Genomic DNA, 22,658 nt, shown 5'->3' on the forward strand with positions numbered 1-22,658 from the left:
TGACCCAAAACACACAGCTAAAAGCACCCAAGAATGGATAAGAACAAAACATTGGACTATTCTGAAGTGGCCTTCTATGAGTCCTGATCTGAATCCTATCGAACAACTATGGAAAGAGCTGAAACTTGCAGTCTGGAGAAGGCACCCATCAAACCTGAGACAGCTGGAGCAGTTTGCCTAGGAAAAGTGGGCCAAACTACCTTTTAACAGGTGCAGAAGTCTCATTGAGAGCTACAGAAAACGTTTGATTGCCTCTAAAGGTTGTGCAACAAAATATTAGGTTAGCGGTCCCATCATTTTTGTCCATGCCATTTTCATTTGTTTTATTATTTACAATATTATGTTGAATAAAAAATCAAAAGCAAAGTCTGATTTCTATTGAATATGGAATAAACAATGGTGGATGCCAATTACTTTTGTCAGTTTCAAGTTATTTCAGAGAAAATTGTGCATTCTTCGTTTTTTGTGGAGGGGTACCAACAAATTTGAGCACATGTGTGTGTGTGTATATATATATATATATATACACACACACACGACAGACAACAATCCAGAAAATACAGACATTCAATCCCCCCCATCAATGGCACACACTTAACTACCACCCACAAAATCAATGATATTTCAGAGGGCTGATCAAGTGTTACAATCTTCTGAGAGGATGCAAGAGTTCAGGATTTTATACTAGCTATGAAGACAGTGGTCTCCAAGTGCGCTGGGTGCTTTGATCTTTCCTTGTTTTAATGTCTTGGTTTCAAATTTTTAAAAAAGTTAGTCAAGTGCCGCTTCTTCTCTGACTCAGACTTCATCTAAATCAGTCATTCAGCTTTGAAACAAGTTGCTGTTGTTCAGCGGTCTGTGGCCTACATACCACAGAGATTTCACTTGTCACATAAACCCACTTTACAACATTACATATTTAGACAAATTGAAAGATTAATAAACCAGCTACTTCTATATCCATACAGGTTTGAAATGAAAAAAAATGTAGTCAAGAGAGTTACGTTTTTAATCAGTAGTTATTTACATATGTACTTACAATGCATTGCCCTTTTACAATTCATACTGGAAAGTAATAGTAACATCTTAAAATCTGTCATTAAATCATATGCCTCGCATGTTGATCAGGCATTGCTATTTCCATCATGTCCACCTTCATTGTAAGTTCAGCATCAATGGCAGCCTTAAATACAAAGAAACAGAAAAACAATTAGGACTCTACACTATGCAGTAAATAAAGTGGTGCTCTGGAGTGGTCTTTTGGCAAAATAGAATTCTCATGACAAGTAATGTTCTTGTTTTCTAAACTTTGTCACTATAACTCAAGTGAAGTCAAAATTTCAGCAACAACCATGCTAACTCATTTTGCTACAGTACACGGCTTCCTTTATGCAGCACTGAAGTGAATATAAGCCTCAGGTGGGGTCCTATTACCTGTTTGACAGATCCCCAAATCAAACTTATATAGGTATGTAACAGGGGGAGACCTGTGCTGACTCTTCTGGCGTGTTCATAGTGCTGCAGGGAGAGGGCAGCAGCTCGTCAATATCCGCCTGTCAGGCATGGCGGTGACACGGAGAGGGGGGAGAGTGGGTGTGCGAACTTTCCTTCTCTCCGAGTGGCTGGGAGGCGGGTCTTGGGAGAATTGCTGACCCTATAAGTTTCATTCTGCTGTTCCCTCAGGTCTGCCCACGGAGATGTAACCGGCGTGCGGAAGCGCTGGAGGACAATTAGCCGGGAGGAAAAATCCCAGCAAGATAAAGAAATAATAAAAGAAACAAACCAAAGAATAGCGGTAGCGGGGAGAACTCTTGGGCAGGCCCCGATAAAGTGTATAGCAGGCTGAGGGAGCTGCTAGAGTAGGACGGAGACCCGGACCGTGCGGGTAGCGACGGTCGGGGTGAAGCTGCCGAGCGCAGCACTCTTTATTTTGTAGTTTTGTTTACTGTGTTTTGTTTTCCCTGTTCCTTTCGCCTTTTGATTAGTGTTTTGTTTTGTTTTAACCTCTGTACCCTGTACCGCTCTGGTATAGTTGTGGCTCTGTCGCTACCATAGCTGGTACGGCAAGCCACAGACAACAGCGCCCTCTGCGGGCTGAACCAAAAATCAGCTTCTAATAAAACTGGGCACCTGTGCTGTGTTTTCAGACTCATCTCTCTGTGTCCTGTGTCAGTGAATTACCCACCACCCTTCCACAAGGTATTACAAAAAAACAAAAATGCACAGTCCACACTGGGAACACAAGTACTTGGAAGTACTTCTGGATAACTTGTTTTATGGGAAGATTTGTGCAGTTCAAAGATATCTGAGAAAGCCTGCAAGAGCTACGGCTGCAAACCAAAGACAGGATCAAGACTGCTGATCAAGAAAAGTAACCAGCAACCCAACAGACCTCCGAGTTTATCTGGGTACATAATATGTTACTGTTGACTTTATAGAAATGTTACACTCAGTATGTGAGTGCACTGGCTTATTTTGTAGGTGAAAGTCTGCATATTCTCTCTGAGCCAGTCTAAGCAGTGACAAAACTCAAAGATCTCTATTTTGAAGCCACTGCAAAGGCTTAGGGAAATTAGACACCTACTAGTTCCCTTTTAGCTTCTTCAATCTTCACTTGTGCAAGAGACGGATTCTGTGGAGACAAAAAAAAAAGGTAAAAATTAAACCAGACCAGTATTCTGAAGCTGCATGGGGAGTATTTTATATCAGTAACACAATTGTAGAATAGAAATATGATGTTGTTTAATACATAATATTTAAGGAAAATAAGTCACAGGCTTTGTATGTGACAAGGGGATGTGGAATCCCTAGTATTCTACATTTCTCAAATGTTTATTTGCTTGTTTGACATTTTTAGGTCATTTTTAACTAATTAAAGTAGATAAACATTATGGCTAATGCCTGTCAGTGTTTTTCTACTTTTTTTTTTTTTTAAATATCTGTAAATGTGAAGTTTTGTATTCATTACTGTTGTAACAAAACATGGTGTACAGCTGTCTGCGTTACAAGTGCTTTTCAATTAGTTTGACATGTGCATTTATGTCTTTCAGAAGCAACTGTCTGTATACTACTAGGTTTACTGAAATGTGTAGTTCATTGTACGAATAATGAGTTGTAAAAAATATTACTTTCAGAATACTTTATTCTTCTTATTGTAGCACCCCACCAATCACTGCCTTATATCCCCATACTCCTCTGAGGACTTAATTAAAATAAATGAGTTTGCAGTTTTGAAAATGGGCGAAAAGCCAATGTGACTGTTCTTACTGGAGTTAAGTCTAGGAAGGATTCCAGCTTCTTTTTCATAGGTATGGTCTCTTGTTTCAGCTTGGCCAGTTTCTGTTAATTAAAAAAAAAAAAGAAAGAAAGAAGAAACACAACATTGAAAAGATGATAAAAATGTGCACGTGTAGCATTTCTGTTTCTACACAGAGTTCACATAATGGAGTTTCCTGACCTCTGAAAGATCCAGTAGGGCCTGGTGAGATAAGGAGGGCTCCATCCTGCTCGCAGACAGCTGATTCTGTGGGGAGAGGAAAATTGTTTTGGTAGGTAATTATGTATCATAACTTAGAAGATTCCAGAAGTATAATCTATTACCCACATGTTCTTCAAAAGTTCCAGAATTGATATGAAATATCCTTGTTTTAGTTACAAGGAGCACGTTCAACTACACAAACATTCCTGAATATCGGTAAACTGTGTGACTAAAACAATATACACTGCTGTGCAAAAGTCTTAGACATGTTGCACTTTTCTACTCTGATGCATTATAAGCATCAACAATTTACTCAAAGCCTCCACTAGTGTTTTCTAGTATTACAACAACCTTGACTTGCATAAAGAAGGAAAAACATTGAGTAAAATAGCTTGCATCACTCGATTGTCAAGGTGTGGTATCTGAAGCATAATTAGGGCTTCTGTTTTTCGGGTTTTATTAATTGTATTTTTCGGTGCTTATTTTTAGCTATTTTCTAGTTTTATGTAAATTGGGTTTTTTCGGGGCTTTCATTTTTGATATACTGTATGAAATTAGTGTTTTCGGTTACTTTCCAAAATGCTTGAACATTTTTGTCAAAATATGTATAGTAACTCGACAGTACTTGCACACTTAAGTTGTACCTTCTTTGCTGTCTTCCACAATGAAAACCCTATGGTCATGGGCACATTCTTCTGGGGGTTTTGTGTGTAGGCATTTTTGTACACTTTGCCACAATTCTGTTTTAAATCCTCTGTATTTTAACTGTAATACAGCTTTAAATCCTGCTAACAAGCCCCCATCCTGATTGTTGTTTTAAATCTCGCAAGCAGAGTCTCCAATAGAAATGTAGGAATGTGCTGTCACTCAGTAGTTGGGGCGGGTTTAAAGTATTCAGAACTAATCAATGATAGATACAAGTCAGGAAGGCGGAACATTGCCAAGCAGCACTGGGAAATGTATTTATTATTATTTTTGTAGTAGGTTTTATTTTTTTTTAATGTGAAAAGGGTAAAGTCAACGTGAATAGATTAACCATTTCCACAGTTTTTACGATGTTTTCTGGTGTTTATTGGCTATCCACCAATTTAGTTTTTTTGTATCGGGGAGTGTTTTATCAGGTTTTAAATCGGTTAAAACCGAAAATCAGCGTAAATCAGCAAGTACAGAGAAACATCATCTGTATTTGACAAACCCAGGACTGGATGACCCAAAAAGCTGTCCAACAAGGATGAGCAATACTTGAAGATAATATCCTTAAGGAATAGAAGGAAGACCTTTGACCATTGTTCCATAGTCCAATTTCTGTGTTCTTGTGCATATTTGATCCTTTCAGTCTTGTTCCCGTTTCTTAACTGAAGGTATTCTTACTGCAACACATCCTTTAAGTCCTGATTTCAAGAGTGACCTTCATATTGTGGATTTGATGGACAATGACACCTGTGCCTTCTGCCAGTTCTGTTGTCAATTCAACACTTGTCTTCTTTCTATTCCTTAAGTATATTATCTTCAAGTATTCGTGTATCATTTTTTTTTTTGTTATTGAAACAGATGGTAAGTTTAGTGAAACCGAAAACAAAAAGTAACTCCTGAAATCGAAACTGTTGTTAGAGTGCACTTCAGGCATTAGTTTTCCTAAATATACGTATTTAGATATCCTGACGGCGTTTGAGCGGCAGAATTGCAAAAATAATAATTTTATAAGTACTTCCACCTAGAACCGCCAGTCGCGTCTTACAATACAGTACATTTTTTTCAGTTTTCTTGTATAGCCTACAATAGTATAATTTTAGTACACAATCCCCACCCCTTCCTTCCTAGTCCACACGGAAGTATGTATTTGAATGGAATGTGGGAGGTGGTGTGTCTGGCTGTAATTCAATTAAACTGAGTTTGTGTTTTACGTGACAGCTCCTGGATGTAAACAAACCTGGAATTATTTTTTTTATATATAGACAATGTTATGGAATCGTTTTCGCCAAATCTTGAGATGTTTGTGTTTTGAGAGAAATTAGAAGCATTTTCTCTAGCAACGAGGGCAACAAGGATTTTCCCACAACAATATCAATGGAGGTGCTGCTATTTCCACAGAAGCACTCTGCTGCAGGGTCACGCTGCAACAATCAGCCCCTAGCCTATAGCCAACTATATACGTTCCCAGAAATTAGAACTAGTTACTGTGCCAAGTAAGAATATCTAAAATATTTAAAATTCATAATTCATTCAGAATGAATAATATTAACTGGAGAGCGTACATTTAAACGTCACCCCCAATTAATTAATTGACCGTAAGGTTGCAATGTTCCGTTTGTTAAACAATCGTCCAAGACAACAAAAACAAAAAAAAATACAAGACGTGGGCTACAAGCTCAGTAGCAAAAAATATGCGCATTTAAAAAATAATATCCAAGTTAGCCGTCCAGCAAGAAAAAATGATTAAACTGTGTTTCTCACCCATTTGAGAGAAGTGTAGTAATGAGATCTTCTGAGTTTTAGCGTCCAAATTAAATCTTCATTAGTTTATAATCCACAAGGGAAAGATAGGCAACACAGCGGCAGGGCAGTGAATCATAAAAGCATGTTCAGTGAAACAGAACGAGTCCGTTCTCTCTGAACTAAGCTAACCTGATCTTAACCAAACTTTCTTTCTTTTCAAGCGCTAATATAAACTATTGATAAATAACTATTGAAAAATAACAAACAAGCGGCAGTCCCTCCCCAGCAGACCTGCAGGTGCGTGACTAAGTACTGTATGTGAACTTGCCTTGCGCACAGGGCTCCCCTGGATCCTAAACACTGCTCGGTACAGACGGGGATTGCAGTAACCACACACCAGCCATGAATTTTGCAGACATGAAAGATTTGCTGATATAAGGGGGTTTAACAGTAGAGTTTTGAGCAAAATACGGGAGAAAATCTGTCCTGGGAGATGTCCGGAAGAAGGGTCCAAAATACGGGAGAGCTGACAGGTCTGAGGTATGCACCACAAATACCCGAACTGACACAGGAAGGGACTCGACACTGCCAACATTCACATTATAAAAGGTATCCGTGGCTTACTGGTAGCTGTCAATTTAAAAAAAAGTATACTGCTGGAACTGTCTTTTGTTAAGTACAGAAAAGGTGATATGGAACAGCACTGGCTACAGTCTAGGATGTCTACTGAAGTCAGCACAAAAACATTAGCGTTCCCAAAGTCACTAAGTGCAACACTCAAAAGTTTTGGACAAACTCGGACTGATGTTCAACTGAATGAGCAAAATTGTAGGCATACAATACATCACAACAAGCAAGTAAGAAAAAATCGTGAGGTTCTTAAAAGCTTGATTGACTCTGTTTACCTTGACAAGCAAGAATTGGCGCTCGGAGGGCATGATGAAGGCACCAATTCCTCAATAGAGGTAATTATGTGGAATTACTTTCTCTGCTTTCTGACTATGACAGCATGTTATGCAATCGTTTGTCAATAGCCACAGTATTCTCAGGTACCTCTAACAAGATTCAGAATGAATACAAGCAGAAGTACAGGAAGTATGTAGCTGTAATGGTAGATTAAACAACCGACGATGGAAATGCAGCTCAGCTGTCTTTTTTTATTTTATATTTTTGGTGGCCAATTAAGGCAGGCTGCATTTTCGGTTCTTCAACACAACCTAAAAACTTCTTGAAAATCCATTTTAAGAAATCTGTGCAATATCAGTAGTCATGCAAGGCCAAATAAGGTCATTTGAAATTTGAAGGAGCATATGTCTGCCTATAAGAAAGCTACACGTAAACCCAAATTGCCCGAAAGGTCCTACCAAAATAGCATGACAAAAAGGTAAGACTAGTTTTTATTTTTGCATGTACACCAAGCCATTGTTAATTGAATAGGTTACAGTCTACTAAAAGTTCAAGCAAGTTCTACTCAAGAGTATTTAAGCAGCACTGCTCTGTAGAGTGACTGACGATTCATGCAGCAGCAGTTTCAGTGGCAGGTGGCGGTCAGAATTGTATCCTTTGGACCTGACATGTTAAATACAAATATTGTGGCAGAGTAGGGGGAGGAAATAATGAAAACGAAATGGGCAACAGGACTACATCCCCCAGAATACCTTGCGGTTAAAAAGAAGCAGGATGGGAAACACCCAACTAATGGAATGAGGGACACCTGCCTAAAAAGCAGGGTAAAATGTTTGGAGAAGGGCTGTGTGAAGACTCAAAAGCCACAAAAATGAGCACAGCATTAACAATATGTTAAGGTATGTGCATAACGATTTCTGTTCAGCTTTAAAGTAGCCTAAAATTACATTTAGATGAACGCAGTTTTCATTATTGTGCATTTAAATGTGTTATAAACTGATGGTTCCGTAATTTCATACTGAAGTTCAATAAAATAATTAATGTAGTATAATGTATTCTGTGAACGGTAAAGTAATATTTTATGTACGGGCTGGGAATCACCAACCCACTTAAGTGTAATCTCCATTAACTTTGAAGGCCTGGTCACATGGGCAACTTTTGTCGTTGGCAACAAGGGGGCGACAGATGTTGCCGGCTTGTCACCTCATGTTGCCGAGTGGTTGCCCAATGTGGTCACATGTCTCCCACTTAGGACGATGTTCTATTTGTCAGGCAACACGAGTGCAACATTTCCAATACCAGCCAATCAAATTTGCTAGTAGTGTCACATGATAATAAGAACTGAACATAAAGTCAGACAGACAGCATATGATACATTTTGATTCCTGCATTTCATCCAATTAATTATAATGTAGTCTATAGATATGCAATACAGTGTGTATGTGGATAAGCGAACATTAATGTCCACGATTACAACACCATAGTTAAGCTATGAATACATTTCTTACAATAATAAAATACATGTGTAGCGTATTTTTAAAAATATGTTTTATTTTAATTTGCCATGTATGCAGTATGCTTGTCATTCCTACATTAACCCCCAATCATAACATCTTTCATTTTATCAGTAAACAAAGCTAAATGTGTTTTAAAAAATCTCAGGTCTGCCTTGCTCATGAAAGCCTAGAATTAAAAAGTATAGTATTGAAAACAGTATTGTTTAGGATAATGCATACCGATATATTTATGATGTTTGGCATATTAAACACTAGCTGAAGTACCCAGCGTTGCCCGGGGAAATTCAATATTTCAATATTTCATGCATGACAAATTGGGGAACGGTAGCCTTATGGTTTCCTTTAAGTTACTAATCTAAGGTGTTGCACAATGCGCTCAGACCCCTTTCCCTTTTTTTAAACTATTTTTTTTTGTGGTTTTTGCCATTTTTAAATTTTTTTGTTCTTTTTATTTATTTTTTGGTTTTGTGGGTTTCTTTAATTTGAGATACATAGCTACTATAGTGATCCAGCAATGGGGTTACTAAATAAAGTAGCCCGGGGGTCAAAATTATGGATCCAAACATAGCCCTCGACCTTCCCCTGGATAAAAGAGGAGGCCATGCAAAGTTTGGTTGCACTGGCTCCTGCGGGGTCCGAATGCATAATGGAACAGACAGACAGACAAACTTTCTTCTTAATTCTTGTATTAAGATGTAAACCTACTCACTAAATAATTATACTAATACACACCATTTTATTTAATTAAGAAGGAACTACAGGTTTGTTAATGTAATTAGTACATTTATATATCGTAGTCTTCCTTCGCAGCATGTTTACGTCTCGTGACAAAAACGTGCATTATGATTGGGTTACATTACATTGCTGCCTGTGTGTTGCCAGCTTGTCAACTGCATGCTTGTCTCTCACGTGACCACCGCAAACTGCAAGGCAATACATAGGCAACAAATGTGTTCCTCTTGTTGCCGTCGACAAAAGTTGCTTGTGTGACCAGGCCTTAAGCGTATAAATATTTCTGGAAAATCAGTTTTACAACTAAGCGTGTTACACTTAACTATAATAATAATATTGTAAGACCAGAACTAACTACCAATATATTGCTGATACTAACCTTTTATGAAGTGCTCACTACACAAACGTGTGACTGAGTTGGAGTCCAGTTTGTCTTCAACTTTGAGTTACCAGGATCCGTTTTTGCTGCCCTGATAATGGCTGAAATCCACTTTGCCCGCCTGTCTGGCTCAGCAAACAGGAGAGCAAAGTTGTTCCGCTCTTCTGTTGGTGCACCCAACAGCATAACACACTTCTGGTATTGTAAAATCGAAAGTTTAACAACCACGCCGTTTTGTGATGACATCACCTTAATTACAGCACCCCTATCACTCAATTTGCCTACCCTGGTGACTTCTCTATGGCACATACCTCTTCCCCTGGTATGTCTACCATTCACATACTGACAAGGATCCTTAATTTCTACAAATAGTCTAATGGCTGTAGGCCACAACAGAAAAGACACAGTTCTGCACCAGCAGTTTATTTATTTATTTTACTGACCTCTGCAGCCTTTATTCTGAATTTTAAGTCTTCAGATTTGGCTTTGAAAAAATCCATATTTTGCAGCCTGTTTTCAGCTCTAGCTTTCTCGACCACCTGGTTTTCTTCAGTTTTGCTCAAGTCTCTTTGAAAAACAAACAAAACATTGGGGTCTGTTATTTAAACAAAACAGTGGCAGACTTGACTGTCCTCAAAATAGGATGCAGCAGTTTGTTGCCAAAACAAAAGGATTTATTTATTTTTTTGTAAAGAAATATCGATTTATTTTTTTAAAGAAATGTTTTTGTACTTAATGAGTTAAGGTTTTATTACTGGTTCTTATTCCACCCTAACCCACCAAAATAATACATGTATTTATTTACTGCCATTATATGTGGCTTGTCATGCATATTCATACAGCCTGTTCAGTAACACTAAGAGGTGCCACAACATCATTTCTATACAGTTCTCTGGAACCTTGGGAAGTACTGTACAGCTCAAAGGTAACAAGTGCCAAGTTACTTTGACTCCCACCACCTCTACTTACTCTTGCAAGCTTTTGCGCAGTACCAAAGCAGATGTCAGTTTTTTTCTCAGGATAGTCAGCTCATGATCCATTTCTTGGTTCTTCTTTTCAGTTGCAAGGATGTCTGCTGTAAGGTCATTCATGGCTGGCACATAACTAGAAACAAGAAATACAACTACTATAAATGTCTGTCCTCATTTAATAAAGTGTACAGTTGTTTATTCATCAGTTTGGTTTGGCAGTATGTCAATACGGTGTATTACAACCACAGACACGTATACAGCATCAGTTATGCAGAATGGGAATTAATCTGTTATTGAGTGCCTGTATAAGAAGTGTAGTTTTGAAACCGCTTTTACTCCATGTGGAAGGGTGGTGGGCAATTCACCGACACACAGGAGACAAAACTATTTGTAATGCCGTTCAGGCGCACAGATTTATTTTTTACCCGCAGAGGGCACTGTTGTCTGTGGCCTAAATACTGCCAACTGTAATCAGGACCACAGGGTTACCAATATGGTAGATAGTCCAGTGAACACACAAGTGCTCAAAATAATAATGAAAACAAAAGGCACAAAGAAAACGGGAAAACAAAACACTACTAACAAAACTACAAAATAAAAGTGCTGCACTCTGCAGCGTTTCCCGTCGCTACCCGCACGGTCCGGGTCTCCGTCCTACACTCCACTGTTCCCTCAGACTATGGTCTATACTTTTGGGCTTGCCCACGGTTTCTCCGCTACCCTACATTTATTTTATTTTCTTTTGTTTTGTTTTGGTTCGCCGGCCGTTCTCGGTCCGACAATAGAGCTTCCGCTCACTCATTTTTTGTCCTATAGGGGCCGACCAGAGGGAACAACAGAGCGTTATTGTATAGGCCCAGCAATCCCCCAAGGCCCGCCTCCCAACCATTCAGAGAGAGGGAGAGACCACACACCCTCGTCCCACCTCTCCGTGTCATTGCTATGACTGACTGCCGGATCTTACGGGTTGCTGCCCTCTTTCTGCAGAACCATGCATGCGCCAAACAGTCAGCACAGATCTCCCCTGTTACAGTCCACTAGACTTCAGACTTTGCATCTTACACTAAATCCAGGTGAAAGTCCAGGTGAAAATGACATCTTGAAAATAAACAGTTTAACAGTAAAAGTGCTGTTAAAACCCCAATTTAGCCACACTACTTCAGGCTGACTTTGATTTTCAGTTCTAACTGCATTACCTTGCCAGTGAGGTATCCTTGGTATTCAGTGCCATGGCGCTCCCTTCCAGGGCATTCAGATAGCTGGATGCTGTCTTGGACAAGCTGCTGGAAGACAGACCAACACCTTCCAACAGCAGCTCCTGAAGATAACTTCCTACCGAAAACAGGAGCAAAAGCTACATTCACATTTACACAGCACTGACAGCATGCAGTAGTCAGAATACCTCTACAATAGGGTTGTACAAGTGCAGTCCTGGATGCCTATCCAGCTCCAGGCATAATAGGTCAAATTAAATAATTACCTAATGGTCTAGATTTGTTCAGTTAAACACATTGAAAGTGGTTGGAACAAAGAGCTGGGCAGCAAAAGGCAAACTTTGCCCACCCCTGATCTACATGCATTCAGGGATGGGGTGTCCAAAGTTGGCCCTTCCACTCCTGGTCTTTGTTCCAACATTATTTTAAAATGTTCAAGTGAACCAATTAAACCAGCATCTAGACCCTGAAATTGTTCATTATATCATTTTACCTATTAAATGGCTCTTCCACTGAGAAAGGTTTTAGGAAAATAGTCCTGAATGTTCATAAAGGATCACATACATAATGAGTGAAAAAAAACAAAACAAAAAAAACTTTATTAAAACAAATTACTTGACTTGTCAGAGTTACTTATAGTTTATCTGGACCAAGGCTCTCAGGGATGCAGGTATGCACGCATGGTTTGTCAAGACTCCCAGGTTTGTAGTTGTCTGCGTCCTCAGGAAGCACATCTGTCAGTCTGATGCGGACAGACCCACCACGGATATTTTTTTATTTTAATTTTTTTTAAATCATGTAGGCAATACAGTTGCGTTGTGTGAGGTGCAAGCTTCAGAATGTTAGTGAGCTTGTACTCGTATTTATAGTGGATTTCATCATCAATAAAGGTAAAGGACTAGCTTACTGTTTTGAATTACTTTTTTAAAAATGTGTATCAATTTAAATACAACACTTGTAGTGTTTATTGTTTTTATCATTTCAGGACTGAACCCTGTGGTTTTACTGACTATACACATCGCTGTGTATAGTCAGTGTTATTACTTAAAAGCCCTTAATAAAGCTTTGTTATTTACCAGCAAACTGTTGTTGGACTGTTGTTTCTAAGCACTGCATCACCTCTACACCTGTGCACTACAAACCACTTTGCCACAGCAATGTAGAAACATTTGCTCTAATCAACATTTGGGCCGATGATTCAATCCAGAGAAGCTTGGATAAAAGCGCCCGTAACAAGCACACTAAAAATATTTAACTTACAGAAAGAAACTCCTGGAGATTTTACATAGTGTATACCGCCTAATAACTATAATAGACAGCTTTTTTTCCCCCCCAAGTGAGGTGTACTTTGATCATACACAACCCCTCAAATATGTTTATTTTGATAATGTGGGAAATGTCAAATTGTGTTTCACCTACCTTCTGTACCATATTCTGCTGCTTTCTGCTTGAGATCCTCTGTCAGCAGAACCACATCTCTACATCTAGCTTCACTACACTCTGCTAACTGGTACAGGATTTCCGTGGTCCGAGTGTTCACTTCATAGTGTGGAATAGGCTGGTCACCAAAAATGTTACTCAGCCACTGTGTCACCTAAAATAAAATTAGTTAAATGTTAGAGCCGGCAAACAACCTATATGGTGAATTGGCTATGTGCAAAGGCATCCACTGCCCCACCTCAACTTTATATGATTTTCATAACCCTGCAGTCATTAATCTATTTTAATCATTTGAGCAGTGATAAGAAAATAAATCATGAATATAAAACATATAATCTTTGTTACACTATTGAATTACCTTTACGGTCTTCTCGCACATGACGGTTTGTTGAAATTGTTGCGTTTACTACGTTTATATTCAGTACAATGCTCCCCGGCACTCTCCCGCCATGTTTTGATTTCCTTACTACCACAATTCATAGCGCTTGGTCTAGTGACGTAACACAACACATTAAAGAGACAGTACTGTAAATTGTAATATGCCTACATTATTGTGGAATTATTGCCAAACACTGGTCCCATCCATTTTTTAAACACTCCTTAATGCAACATACCATAAAGCAGCCCTTAAAGCCATAGACATATTTATCAAGAACAAAAAGGATGTTTGGCCTGCCTTGTGAAAACAATGTCATTTTGACAACGGTGTAGCTTATCAGTCTTGGGGATGACTTTGTTTACATACTATTTGTATCCTAAACAAATACTATTTGTTTACATACTAATTGTATCCTTACAGTAGCACAGTCAACCGCTCTGCAGACTGACCTGCTAAATGTAAGTAAGCAAGGTGACATCCTCGTTCAAGGACTGAAACCCGCCTTGTTTTCAAACGGATGCAGTTGTGTGTAGTATTATTAAACAGAAGATTATTATTTGTAAAAAAGTAAGGATAATGTGTAAATACAGTAGCATACTAGCAGTGGTAGTGTTTGATAAACCTTAATTACGATTTAATATTATTAATAATAAAATATGTGAGAGAACCGTTTCCGGGTCAGCAGTGACCTTTTGATACAGAAGCGGCGCCGTGCTTCCATCTTTTTCACTCCGCACAGAGTTGAACCGGCCAGTGGAGGAGCAAAGGATAACCTGTCAAATCTGTACAAAATGCTGTCAGTCCGTGTTGCAGCTGCACTTGCCCGTTCCCTGCCCAGACAGGCAGGATTTGTAAGCGTTAATTTATTTATTTATTTATCTATTGTTTGTGATTTTTTTTTTTTTTTTTTAAATATTACTTGTGAATGGAGAGGACATCTAGGAATGCCGCCATCTTGCTCTTGAGGCCTGCAGTGCTGATGTGATGCGGACTTTTGAGTCTGCAAGTAGCATGCATTGCAAGTCATCGTTATTGTTGTTATTTGTGATAGTCGGACTTTTCTATGCAGTACCTGTTTTTATGCTCGGATGTGTTCAAATGAACGGCTTGTCATTTGTTTAGACCGGGCTGGAATAAATCCCGTCCCACTGAATGTCACGAACATGAAGGTCAGGGCTTGTCGATGCCAGTACTTTATACTATGGTTCATGTTAAATTACTGATGGTGTCTATAAGACCTGTAGCGCTTACACCGCTCATTTGTGGTAAGGAATGTATTGGGAGTTTAAATATTACGAGACTTTTGTAAGTGCAATGCTGTCATTGGTTTTAAGACACTTGGTTTTGGAGACGTCAGTATAGAATGGTACCGTACATTTTTGTTTTAGAATTTTCTGGAGTCTGGGATTTTATTGTAGTGTTTCTGTTTGTAGTCCGTTTTTCTGTTAATGGTCAATACACCTTCACGTTTAACAGTCTGTAACGTGTTTTTTTCAGTCGTCTTACTTTGATTTTATTCCTACCGAATCACGACACCAGGTGTTTATTAATATACCTAGAATATCTCGATTTAAATTCGCAGGTAAACGAACGTTTTTCATCAATACTATGGAACATGCATTTGAGGCAAATAAACCAGTGTTTACTTTCAATTTAGTGTGGGCTTGACTCCATGATCCTGCCCCCCTATTTCATTTTTTTTGTTTGTTTCTGTACTTGCATTGACAATGGCACGCCTTTCTTTGCTCCCTCCAGTAAGCGGGTCAATATAAATATTCCTTGAAGGTCATGATGAGTCTGCCTGCCTTCATACAATTCTACTAGGCCTATTGTAATGTACTGCTAAAGTCCATGGCCGCTTTAGAGTTGGGTTTATTAGGATGTTGGAATACTGTGAGTGATTTGAGGGTATCATTGGTGTACACCTGGTGGGATACACTAGTTCCTTCGTGTACTAATAAATATGTTAACTTATGTAATTAACCGTTTGATGTGGTGTTATACTATTTCTGCAATAAGTCTGTCTACGCTCAACAGGTCTCCAGAAATGCCCTTGCTGCTGCTTGTGTAGGTGTCAAGAACCTGCACACCTCCAGGCCATGGCTGCAGAAGACAGGTCAGTACAGGAAGGTTAACCAAGCATGCTGCAGACTGAATTTAGGATGTCTCTTCCCCCACCCTGGAACACACACACTCTATTTACTTTATGTTGGAGGTCGTCTAGTTCTGTTTATGCAATTCAGGATTTCCAGATTTTTTTCAAATATAAAGCAACAAATGAATAGTTGCTGCTGCTTGCCCTCTAGTTTACTCAATTTGTCAAGCTGCAGTCAAACATTTACTGCCAGTTAGGGTTGGGACGATTTGATAACTTGGTAATATTGTATTGAACAGAAGTCACTTAAAAAAAAAAAAAAAAAAAAAAAAAAAAAAAAAAAAATCAATCTCTATCTATCTATCTCTTTGAGCTTATATATATAAATTTAATCTCTCTCCATTATAAAAATTACTGAGTTATCAGGGAATGTATGATTGTATTGATTATGACTATTTAGTGACAGCTGAATTTGCTATATTTTGTTTAATTCCACAAGTAATTGTTCTAGTAATATTGAATTAGTACGCCATGTACTGGTATGAGTAGCCGCTGCTTCTGCCCTAACGGTGACCCAGTGGTTTTGAGGCTCTTGCTTGATTTTGTTGAAAAGGCGGTGAGTGAAAGGAGCAAAGAGCACTTTTCTTGGAGAAAATGGAGGTATCCATTGTGCAAAATATGCTATGCTAAGGTTATCCTACCAAAAGAAACCAATTATGGACTATTTTAGAAAGTAGCAGGTAGCTTATATGTTCTTGCAGCCACACATCACTGTAAACAATTCTATATAAAATCTGTTTAAAATAATTTCTTGTATGCAGTATATGCAAGGTACTGTGTGGTATCATAGCTTGTTAATGCTGCAACATAGGCTTTTGATTTGTATACTATAAGTAGTTGGTTAAAGAGTGCGTGAAATTCCTTTAGTTCCAACTAAAGTTTTTCTGAACTCTACAGTAGTGTAGAGTAGGAATTTATTGTTGCCGTTATGTACAGTAGCCTATAGGCTAAAGTGTAATGCTTTTTTATAGCAATTTTCACAACTTGAAAACCATTTAACATTCACTAAACAAATAGACAAAACAAGTGTATTGTGCCCTCCCAGGTACTGCTGAGGTCTCCTCTATCCTGGAGGAGCGTATCCTGGGTGCTGAAACCTCTGCTGAACTTGAGGAGACTGGCCGTGTGCTCTCAATTGGTGATGGTATTGCCAGAGTCTATGGTCTCAGGAATGTGCAGGCTGAAGAAATGGTGGAATTCTCCTCTGGCCTCAAGGTAATACCAAAGTGGGAGGCTCTGGGGTTTCATTATTTGACTACATTGACAATCTGTACAAGAGCATCATTGCAATTGCTTAAATGTAAAACTGGAGATTTATGAGGTAGTTGTACAAAATTGTAGTAAAACCCCTGCTTTTCCTAAATTTCTTGAATCCTTTCCCATCTAGGGGATGTCCCTAAACTTGGAGCCTGATAATGTTGGTGTGGTAGTGTTTGGTAATGATAAACTGATCAAAGAGGGAGACATCGTGAAGAGAACTGGTGCTATTGTGGACGTGCCAGTCGGAGAGGAGCTGCTGGGCCGTGTTGTAGATGCTCTGGGTAATGCCATTGATGGGAAGGTAAGGAGTTATTTGGTAATTGTGACCCAAGACTTGTAGGTCTTCAACATATTGGATATTTCTTAACTTCTTTTTTTTAAATAAATATTGTTATCTTGTGTTCCCTCCCAGGGTCCCCTTGGTTCTAAGGAGCGTAGAAGAGTTGGCCTGAAGGCTCCAGGTATTATCCCCCGAATCTCTGTGCGTGAGCCCATGCAGACTGGTATGAAGGCTGTTGACAGTCTGGTACCTATCGGTCGTGGACAGCGAGAGCTGATCATTGGGGACAGACAAACTGGGTAAGACGTTCATAATTTGGTTTGAAAATGCACCTGTGTCCTTGGCTTTCTTAATTTTGACCAGTAATTGGTAGTACATTTCTTCTTGCTAAAATTTGAGTTTTTTTAAATTGAACAGTAATTTAAGGTTTTGCTGCATTTTACAGCAAAACTGCCATTGCCATTGACACCATCATCAACCAGAAGAGGTTCAATGACGGAACTGATGAGAAAAAGAAGCTGTACTGTATCTATGTTGCTATTGGGCAGAAAAGATCCACTGTCGCTCAGCTGGTCAAGAGGCTCACTGATGCTGGTAAATATTGAGGACTTGTCAGATCTATCTTCGTCAACCTAGAATTCAATTTCACATTCCAGTTTTAAGCCTGTTAAATTATTTTGCATGAATGTTTGGGGCGGGGTTATGTAGATTCCATTACATTAATAACTCTTCCCTCACAGATGCCATGAAGTACACCATTGTGGTGTCTGCAACAGCCTCTGATGCTGCTCCCCTGCAATATCTTGCCCCCTACTCGGGCTGCTCTATGGGAGAGTACTTCAGAGACAATGGCAAACACGCGGTCATCATCTACGATGACTTGTCCAAGCAGGTCAGTAAGTGCAGTGTGAACAGGATGTGAGTGGTGCGGTGTACAAAGTGAATGTCCAGGCTAGGGATGAAACGATGGTACGTTTTCGTACAGTGGTTATTTTTCAATTACTTTTTAAACTGAATAAAGAACTTTTTTTCTCTGTGGGATATGGTCTGCAACACAAAGAAGCTACAGACTTTTTTTTTTTTTTTTTTTTTTTTTTTTTTTAAAAGAGCAAGATTCTAGCAAGAATGAAAAAATACTAGCACACAGGTGGAAGAAAATCTTAATGAAATTTTGTTTTTGTATTGCCATCATTAATAGTTGCAAAAAATGATACATAAGTGTCAATGGGATTGCAAGCTTTTTTCCTCCTGCTTTTATTTACACATTTATTTAAATGTACTTGGAAATTGTGCATAATTACAAAATATGAAGCATTTATTTCTTTCGGCACATTTTAAAGTACTTGCTTTACACACATACACTGCTAACTGGTCAATTATTTTTCAAATAGTCTGCAAAATAAATTTTGTACTATACAGCCTGTAAATATGGAATAGAGCAGTATGGGCATGATCTTTATGCATATTCCTTTTTTATTACTTTTTGTCATTTTCATTTATAATGCAAGAACACATTTCAATACCGTTATCAACTTTACCAGAGGTAGCCTGTTTTTTTTCTGGTGGCAGAATAGTCTATAACATGTACATTTTAATGAACGTATTGAAATTATATACAGAGGACAGTATAGGGAGGGTGCGCACTGGAAAAAGTGTGTTATTGAAGTGACCTTGCTTGTTGACTGACGTCTGAGTACTGAAGGGCATGTTTTGAAGCCGTTGTGCTTTTGCCACATTCTGCGGATAGGCTCTACATCCTATGGTATTTCCCTGCTAATAAGAGAAAAAAAAAACACACACATTTGCAAAAAGCCTAAAGCAAGTTTAACATACTACAGGAGTGTTAGTAAAATATTTATTACAAACAGATTACATTACTTTGGAATGTTAGCTATATAACCTAGACACGAGTTTACGAAAAACTTTTTTTTCCTCAGTGACAGCTGCACATCATGCATTGCATTTTGTTAACCCTTTGCAGTCCATTTATTAAGTGCGCGTCAGGTCCAATTTATTTTCACACGCGCAGTTAATTTTAGACGCACTGTTTAAAAGTATTTTTTTTTCCAGTCAAACAGGTTTAAAAGGCCCTGCATATCAAAGCACTCACTAGGCATCTCCAGCCCCGACCCACCCTTTCGTTCGCTATAGCTTCCACCTATGCTAAGAAATAAATAATAATAATAGTCGTACGTACCGATCAATCATCTGATCACTCATTTTATCACCAAACGCCTCAATAATGCGATTCAAGTCATTATTTTATTACTATAACATCTCAAATGTCTGCTATGCACTACTATGAAGAGGTATGTGAAAAATACAGCGAACAAGGGGTGGTGCGGGGGCTGGAGATGCAGTACTGAGTGTCCTGTTGCTATGCAGTGCCTTTTAAACCTGTTACTGTGGGGGGGGGGGGGGGACTTTTAAACAGCGCGTCTAAAACTGCGTGTGTGAATAAATTGGACCTGACGTGCCTGAATAAATAGACCGCAAAGGGTTAATGTTACATTTATAGCCCACTTGTTTTTCTTGCATAAATATGCACCTGGATGCGAGTCATGCTGTTGACAACTAATTAGCCAAATTTTGAAAGCTGAACTTATTGGCAGGGAAATGTGTTGCTTGCTCTGTTTTTTAATCAAGTTTACCCAAAAGTAAGTTTACAGTTCCCTAAAAGTTGAATAGGTGTTCCGTAGTTGTGGATATCTGATGTTGGTGTTGCTGCTTCTGTGCTTGCTGATTGCATTTCTGATACTAAGAACTGGATGTCGCAAAACTTTCTGCATCTTAACTGTGACAAGACAGGTTATGTTAGGTACTGCCCACCAGTTACGTAAAACCATTGCTGTAAACTTGTCAGTTGATGGTACTATGCTTGAGTTTAGATCTAAAATGAGAAATTTGAGGGTTATATTTGATCCTGGATTAACTTTTGAACCTCATATGCAGAATACTGTTAAGGCATAATTTTTCCACCTTGGAAACAGCTAGGGTGCGATCTATGCTTGCTGCTTCTGTAGCTGAAAAACTGGTTCATGCATTTATTATTATTATATACATAAATTTATAATATATAATTTCTCTTTTTTTTTTTTTTTTTTTTTTGAGCATTGATTTATTTTAACACTCTGCTTGCGGGTGTCTCCAAAAGCACACTGTCCAAATTACAACATGTTCAGAACTCTGCATCTTGTATCCTGACAAGGTGACATGCAAGGGATCATATCACTCCTGTTCTAGAGTCCCTGCACTGGTTGCCTGTTGGATTTCGTGGTTTTTTTTTTTGTTTGTTTTTTTGTTTTTTTAATTTTACTTCTTTCTTTACATGGTTTGGCTCCACAGTATTTATCTGATCTCTTATCAGTCTCCACCCCTTCACGCAACCTTCGCTCAACTGATCTTGGATTGTTGTGTTCCCTCTGTTCACCTACGTTCTCTGTGCGACCAGGGATTTTTGTTATGCCCCAAAACTAACACCATTCATAGAGATCAGGGATTCTGCCACTCTTAATGCTTTTAAGTCTAGAATAAAGACCTACTTTTTATAGCAAGGCTTTCTTATGACATGTTTTAATTTTCTGTTTTGTTTGTTTGTAAAGCGCTTTTGAGAGATTTTTAAAGGTGCTATATAAAATAGTTAGATTATATATTTTATATTATATATTGTAATCTGGACTTTGGTTCTCTTTCAGGCTGTTGCCTATCGTCAGATGTCTCTGCTGCTGCGTCGTCCCCCTGGTCGTGAGGCTTACCCCGGTGATGTGTTCTACCTGCACTCCCGTCTGCTGGAGAGAGCAGCTAAAATGAATGACAAATTTGGTGGTGGCTCTCTCACTGCCCTTCCTGTCATCGAAACCCAGGCTGGTGATGTGTCTGCCTACATTCCAACCAATGTCATCTCCATCACTGATGGACAGGTCGGTGCACTTTTTATTGGTGTAATGTTTTGGTACTAATTTTGTCCCTAAACTGCCTAGATGAAATTGTACAGGCCAGTCAAGAAATATTATTTTGACTGTTAAGGTAATTGGTTAAGACTTTACTGAACAGAAAAAGCCATTTTCCCTTGGAACTTTCTTATTGCTAATATTTGCTATTTCTGTAATCTCTCCCCCACCTCTGAACATTTCATTTTTAAGAGAAATGTTGGTCACTTTTAATGTGTTCCCCACCCCCCGCCCATTTAGAGTTGACCAGATTAAGTATACATTTCTGTATTTGCCTGTGTTTGTGCAGATCTTTTTGGAAACAGAATTGTTCTACAAAGGTATCCGCCCTGCCATCAATGTCGGTCTGTCTGTGTCCCGTGTAGGATCTGCTGCCCAGACCAAAGCCATGAAACAGGTTTGTCACTTCTTTTTTTGGCGGGGCTTTTTTCTACCTAATGTGGAGGTTTCTGTGGGAACAATGCTTTGATTGTTGCTTCAATCTTGGTTCTCAGGTGGCTGGTACCATGAAGCTGGAGCTGGCCCAGTACCGTGAGGTGGCTGCCTTCGCCCAGTTCGGTTCTGATTTGGATGCTACCACTCAGCAGCTGCTGAACCGTGGTGTGCGTCTGACTGAGCTGCTGAAGCAGGGACAGTACTGTAAGTATCTGACATTGCAGTAGAATATTTGTACTTTCTTTTTTGGTTATCTAAGCATTGCCATGTTAAGACTGGACTTTTTAATGTTGGTTCCATTGTGAATGACCAATGTAATATGCGTTGTAGAACTATAATATTGCCTCATTTCCCAGGCCCCATGGCTATTGAGGAACAAGTAGCAGTTATCTATGCTGGTGTCAGAGGTTATCTGGACAAACTGGAGCCCAGCAAGATCACCAAGTTTGAGAGTGCTTTCCTGCAACACATCCTCAGCCAGCACCAGCAACTTCTTGCCACCATCAGGTATAGAATTCTCACTTAAAGGAAAATTCCTTTCTAACTTCTATTTACAAACAAGCAGTAAATTGAGTATTCCTTTAGGTTCTTTTTAATGGTCTAAAGTGTTTTTTTTTTTTTTTAAACAGAACGGAAAGTGCAATCTCTCCACAGACTGATGCAAAATTGAAGGAGATTGTCCAGAACTTCCTGTCCACCTTTGATGCATAAATAGTACTCCTTGTCCATTTGTTTTGCATAGTGTCCCCATTTTAAATGTATGAACTCTACTTTAGAAAAAGCACTTCATCTTTTCAATGTACAGGTTATTTCTCTCTGAGAATAAAGTGTTCCAACTCCAAGACCTTGTCTTGTTAAATGTACAGAAAGTGCTGACAGCAAAACTTGTCTCATTGAATGTTGGTGTCCACAACTGTGTATGCAGCAAGTATAACTGATGTACAGAAGGGCATCCCCAGAATTCCATGGTCTCCGTGATTTGATAAATGTTCATACCAAGCTTCATGATAACATTCCCTATATATAAGAAGTCTTGGATGTCACTTGCCTTGGACTGCATTATTTAATACAAAGTAGCACTTGTGTCATAATTATTGGCTACAATCCTTCAATTGGAGTACAGTGA

The 22,658-nt window shown here is 38.9% G+C and overlaps 2 protein-coding genes across 2 annotated transcripts; one reads left to right on the top strand and one right to left on the bottom strand.

Annotated features, from left to right (window-relative positions):
- Positions 1–991: 991 nt before the first annotated feature.
- On the bottom strand, positions 992–13,586 carry LOC117409609 (HAUS augmin-like complex subunit 1). Its single transcript, XM_034015896.3, has 9 exons — positions 13,432–13,586; positions 13,053–13,227; positions 11,616–11,751; positions 10,418–10,552; positions 9,892–10,015; positions 3,458–3,523; positions 3,268–3,339; positions 2,585–2,632; positions 992–1,183 (listed from the first exon to the last, which is right to left on the bottom strand). The coding sequence occupies exons 1-9, from the start codon at positions 13,450–13,452 to the stop codon at positions 1,100–1,102; spliced, it is 861 nt and encodes a 286-aa protein (XP_033871787.2). The 5' UTR covers positions 13,453–13,586; the 3' UTR covers positions 992–1,099.
- Positions 13,587–14,147: 561 nt separating this feature from the next.
- LOC117408365 (ATP synthase subunit alpha, mitochondrial) lies at positions 14,148–22,374 on the top strand. Its single transcript, XM_034013301.3, has 12 exons — positions 14,148–14,303; positions 15,490–15,568; positions 16,653–16,822; positions 16,995–17,168; positions 17,280–17,446; positions 17,593–17,741; positions 17,888–18,039; positions 20,843–21,067; positions 21,387–21,494; positions 21,592–21,736; positions 21,889–22,039; positions 22,162–22,374. Exons 1-12 carry the CDS (start codon positions 14,244–14,246, stop codon positions 22,241–22,243), a joined length of 1,662 nt encoding a protein of 553 aa, XP_033869192.2. The 5' UTR covers positions 14,148–14,243; the 3' UTR covers positions 22,244–22,374.
- The last annotated feature ends 284 nt before the right edge of the window (positions 22,375–22,658 follow it).

Source organism: Acipenser ruthenus, chromosome 2 (assembly GCF_902713425.1).
Source record: "Acipenser ruthenus chromosome 2, fAciRut3.2 maternal haplotype, whole genome shotgun sequence".
NCBI classification, from domain to species: domain Eukaryota; kingdom Metazoa; phylum Chordata; class Actinopteri; order Acipenseriformes; family Acipenseridae; genus Acipenser; species Acipenser ruthenus.

Coding starts and splice junctions, on each gene's coding strand:
- LOC117409609 (XM_034015896.3), bottom strand. CDS start 13,452: ATGTGCGAGAAGACCGTAAAG. Junction 10,553..11,615: donor AAGGATACCTCACTGGCAAG/GTAATGCAGTTA, acceptor TCTTGTTTCTAG/TTATGTGCCAGCCATGAATG. Junction 2,633..3,267: donor CCTTCCTAGACTTAACTCCA/GTAAGAACAGTC, acceptor TTGTCTCCACAG/AATCCGTCTCTTGCACAAGT.
- LOC117408365 (XM_034013301.3), top strand. CDS start 14,244: ATGCTGTCAGTCCGTGTTGCAGCTGCACTTGCCCGTTCCCTGCCCAGA. Junction 15,569..16,652: donor GCCATGGCTGCAGAAGACAG/GTCAGTACAGGA, acceptor GTGCCCTCCCAG/GTACTGCTGAGGTCTCCTCT. Junction 17,169..17,279: donor GTAATGCCATTGATGGGAAG/GTAAGGAGTTAT, acceptor GTTCCCTCCCAG/GGTCCCCTTGGTTCTAAGGA.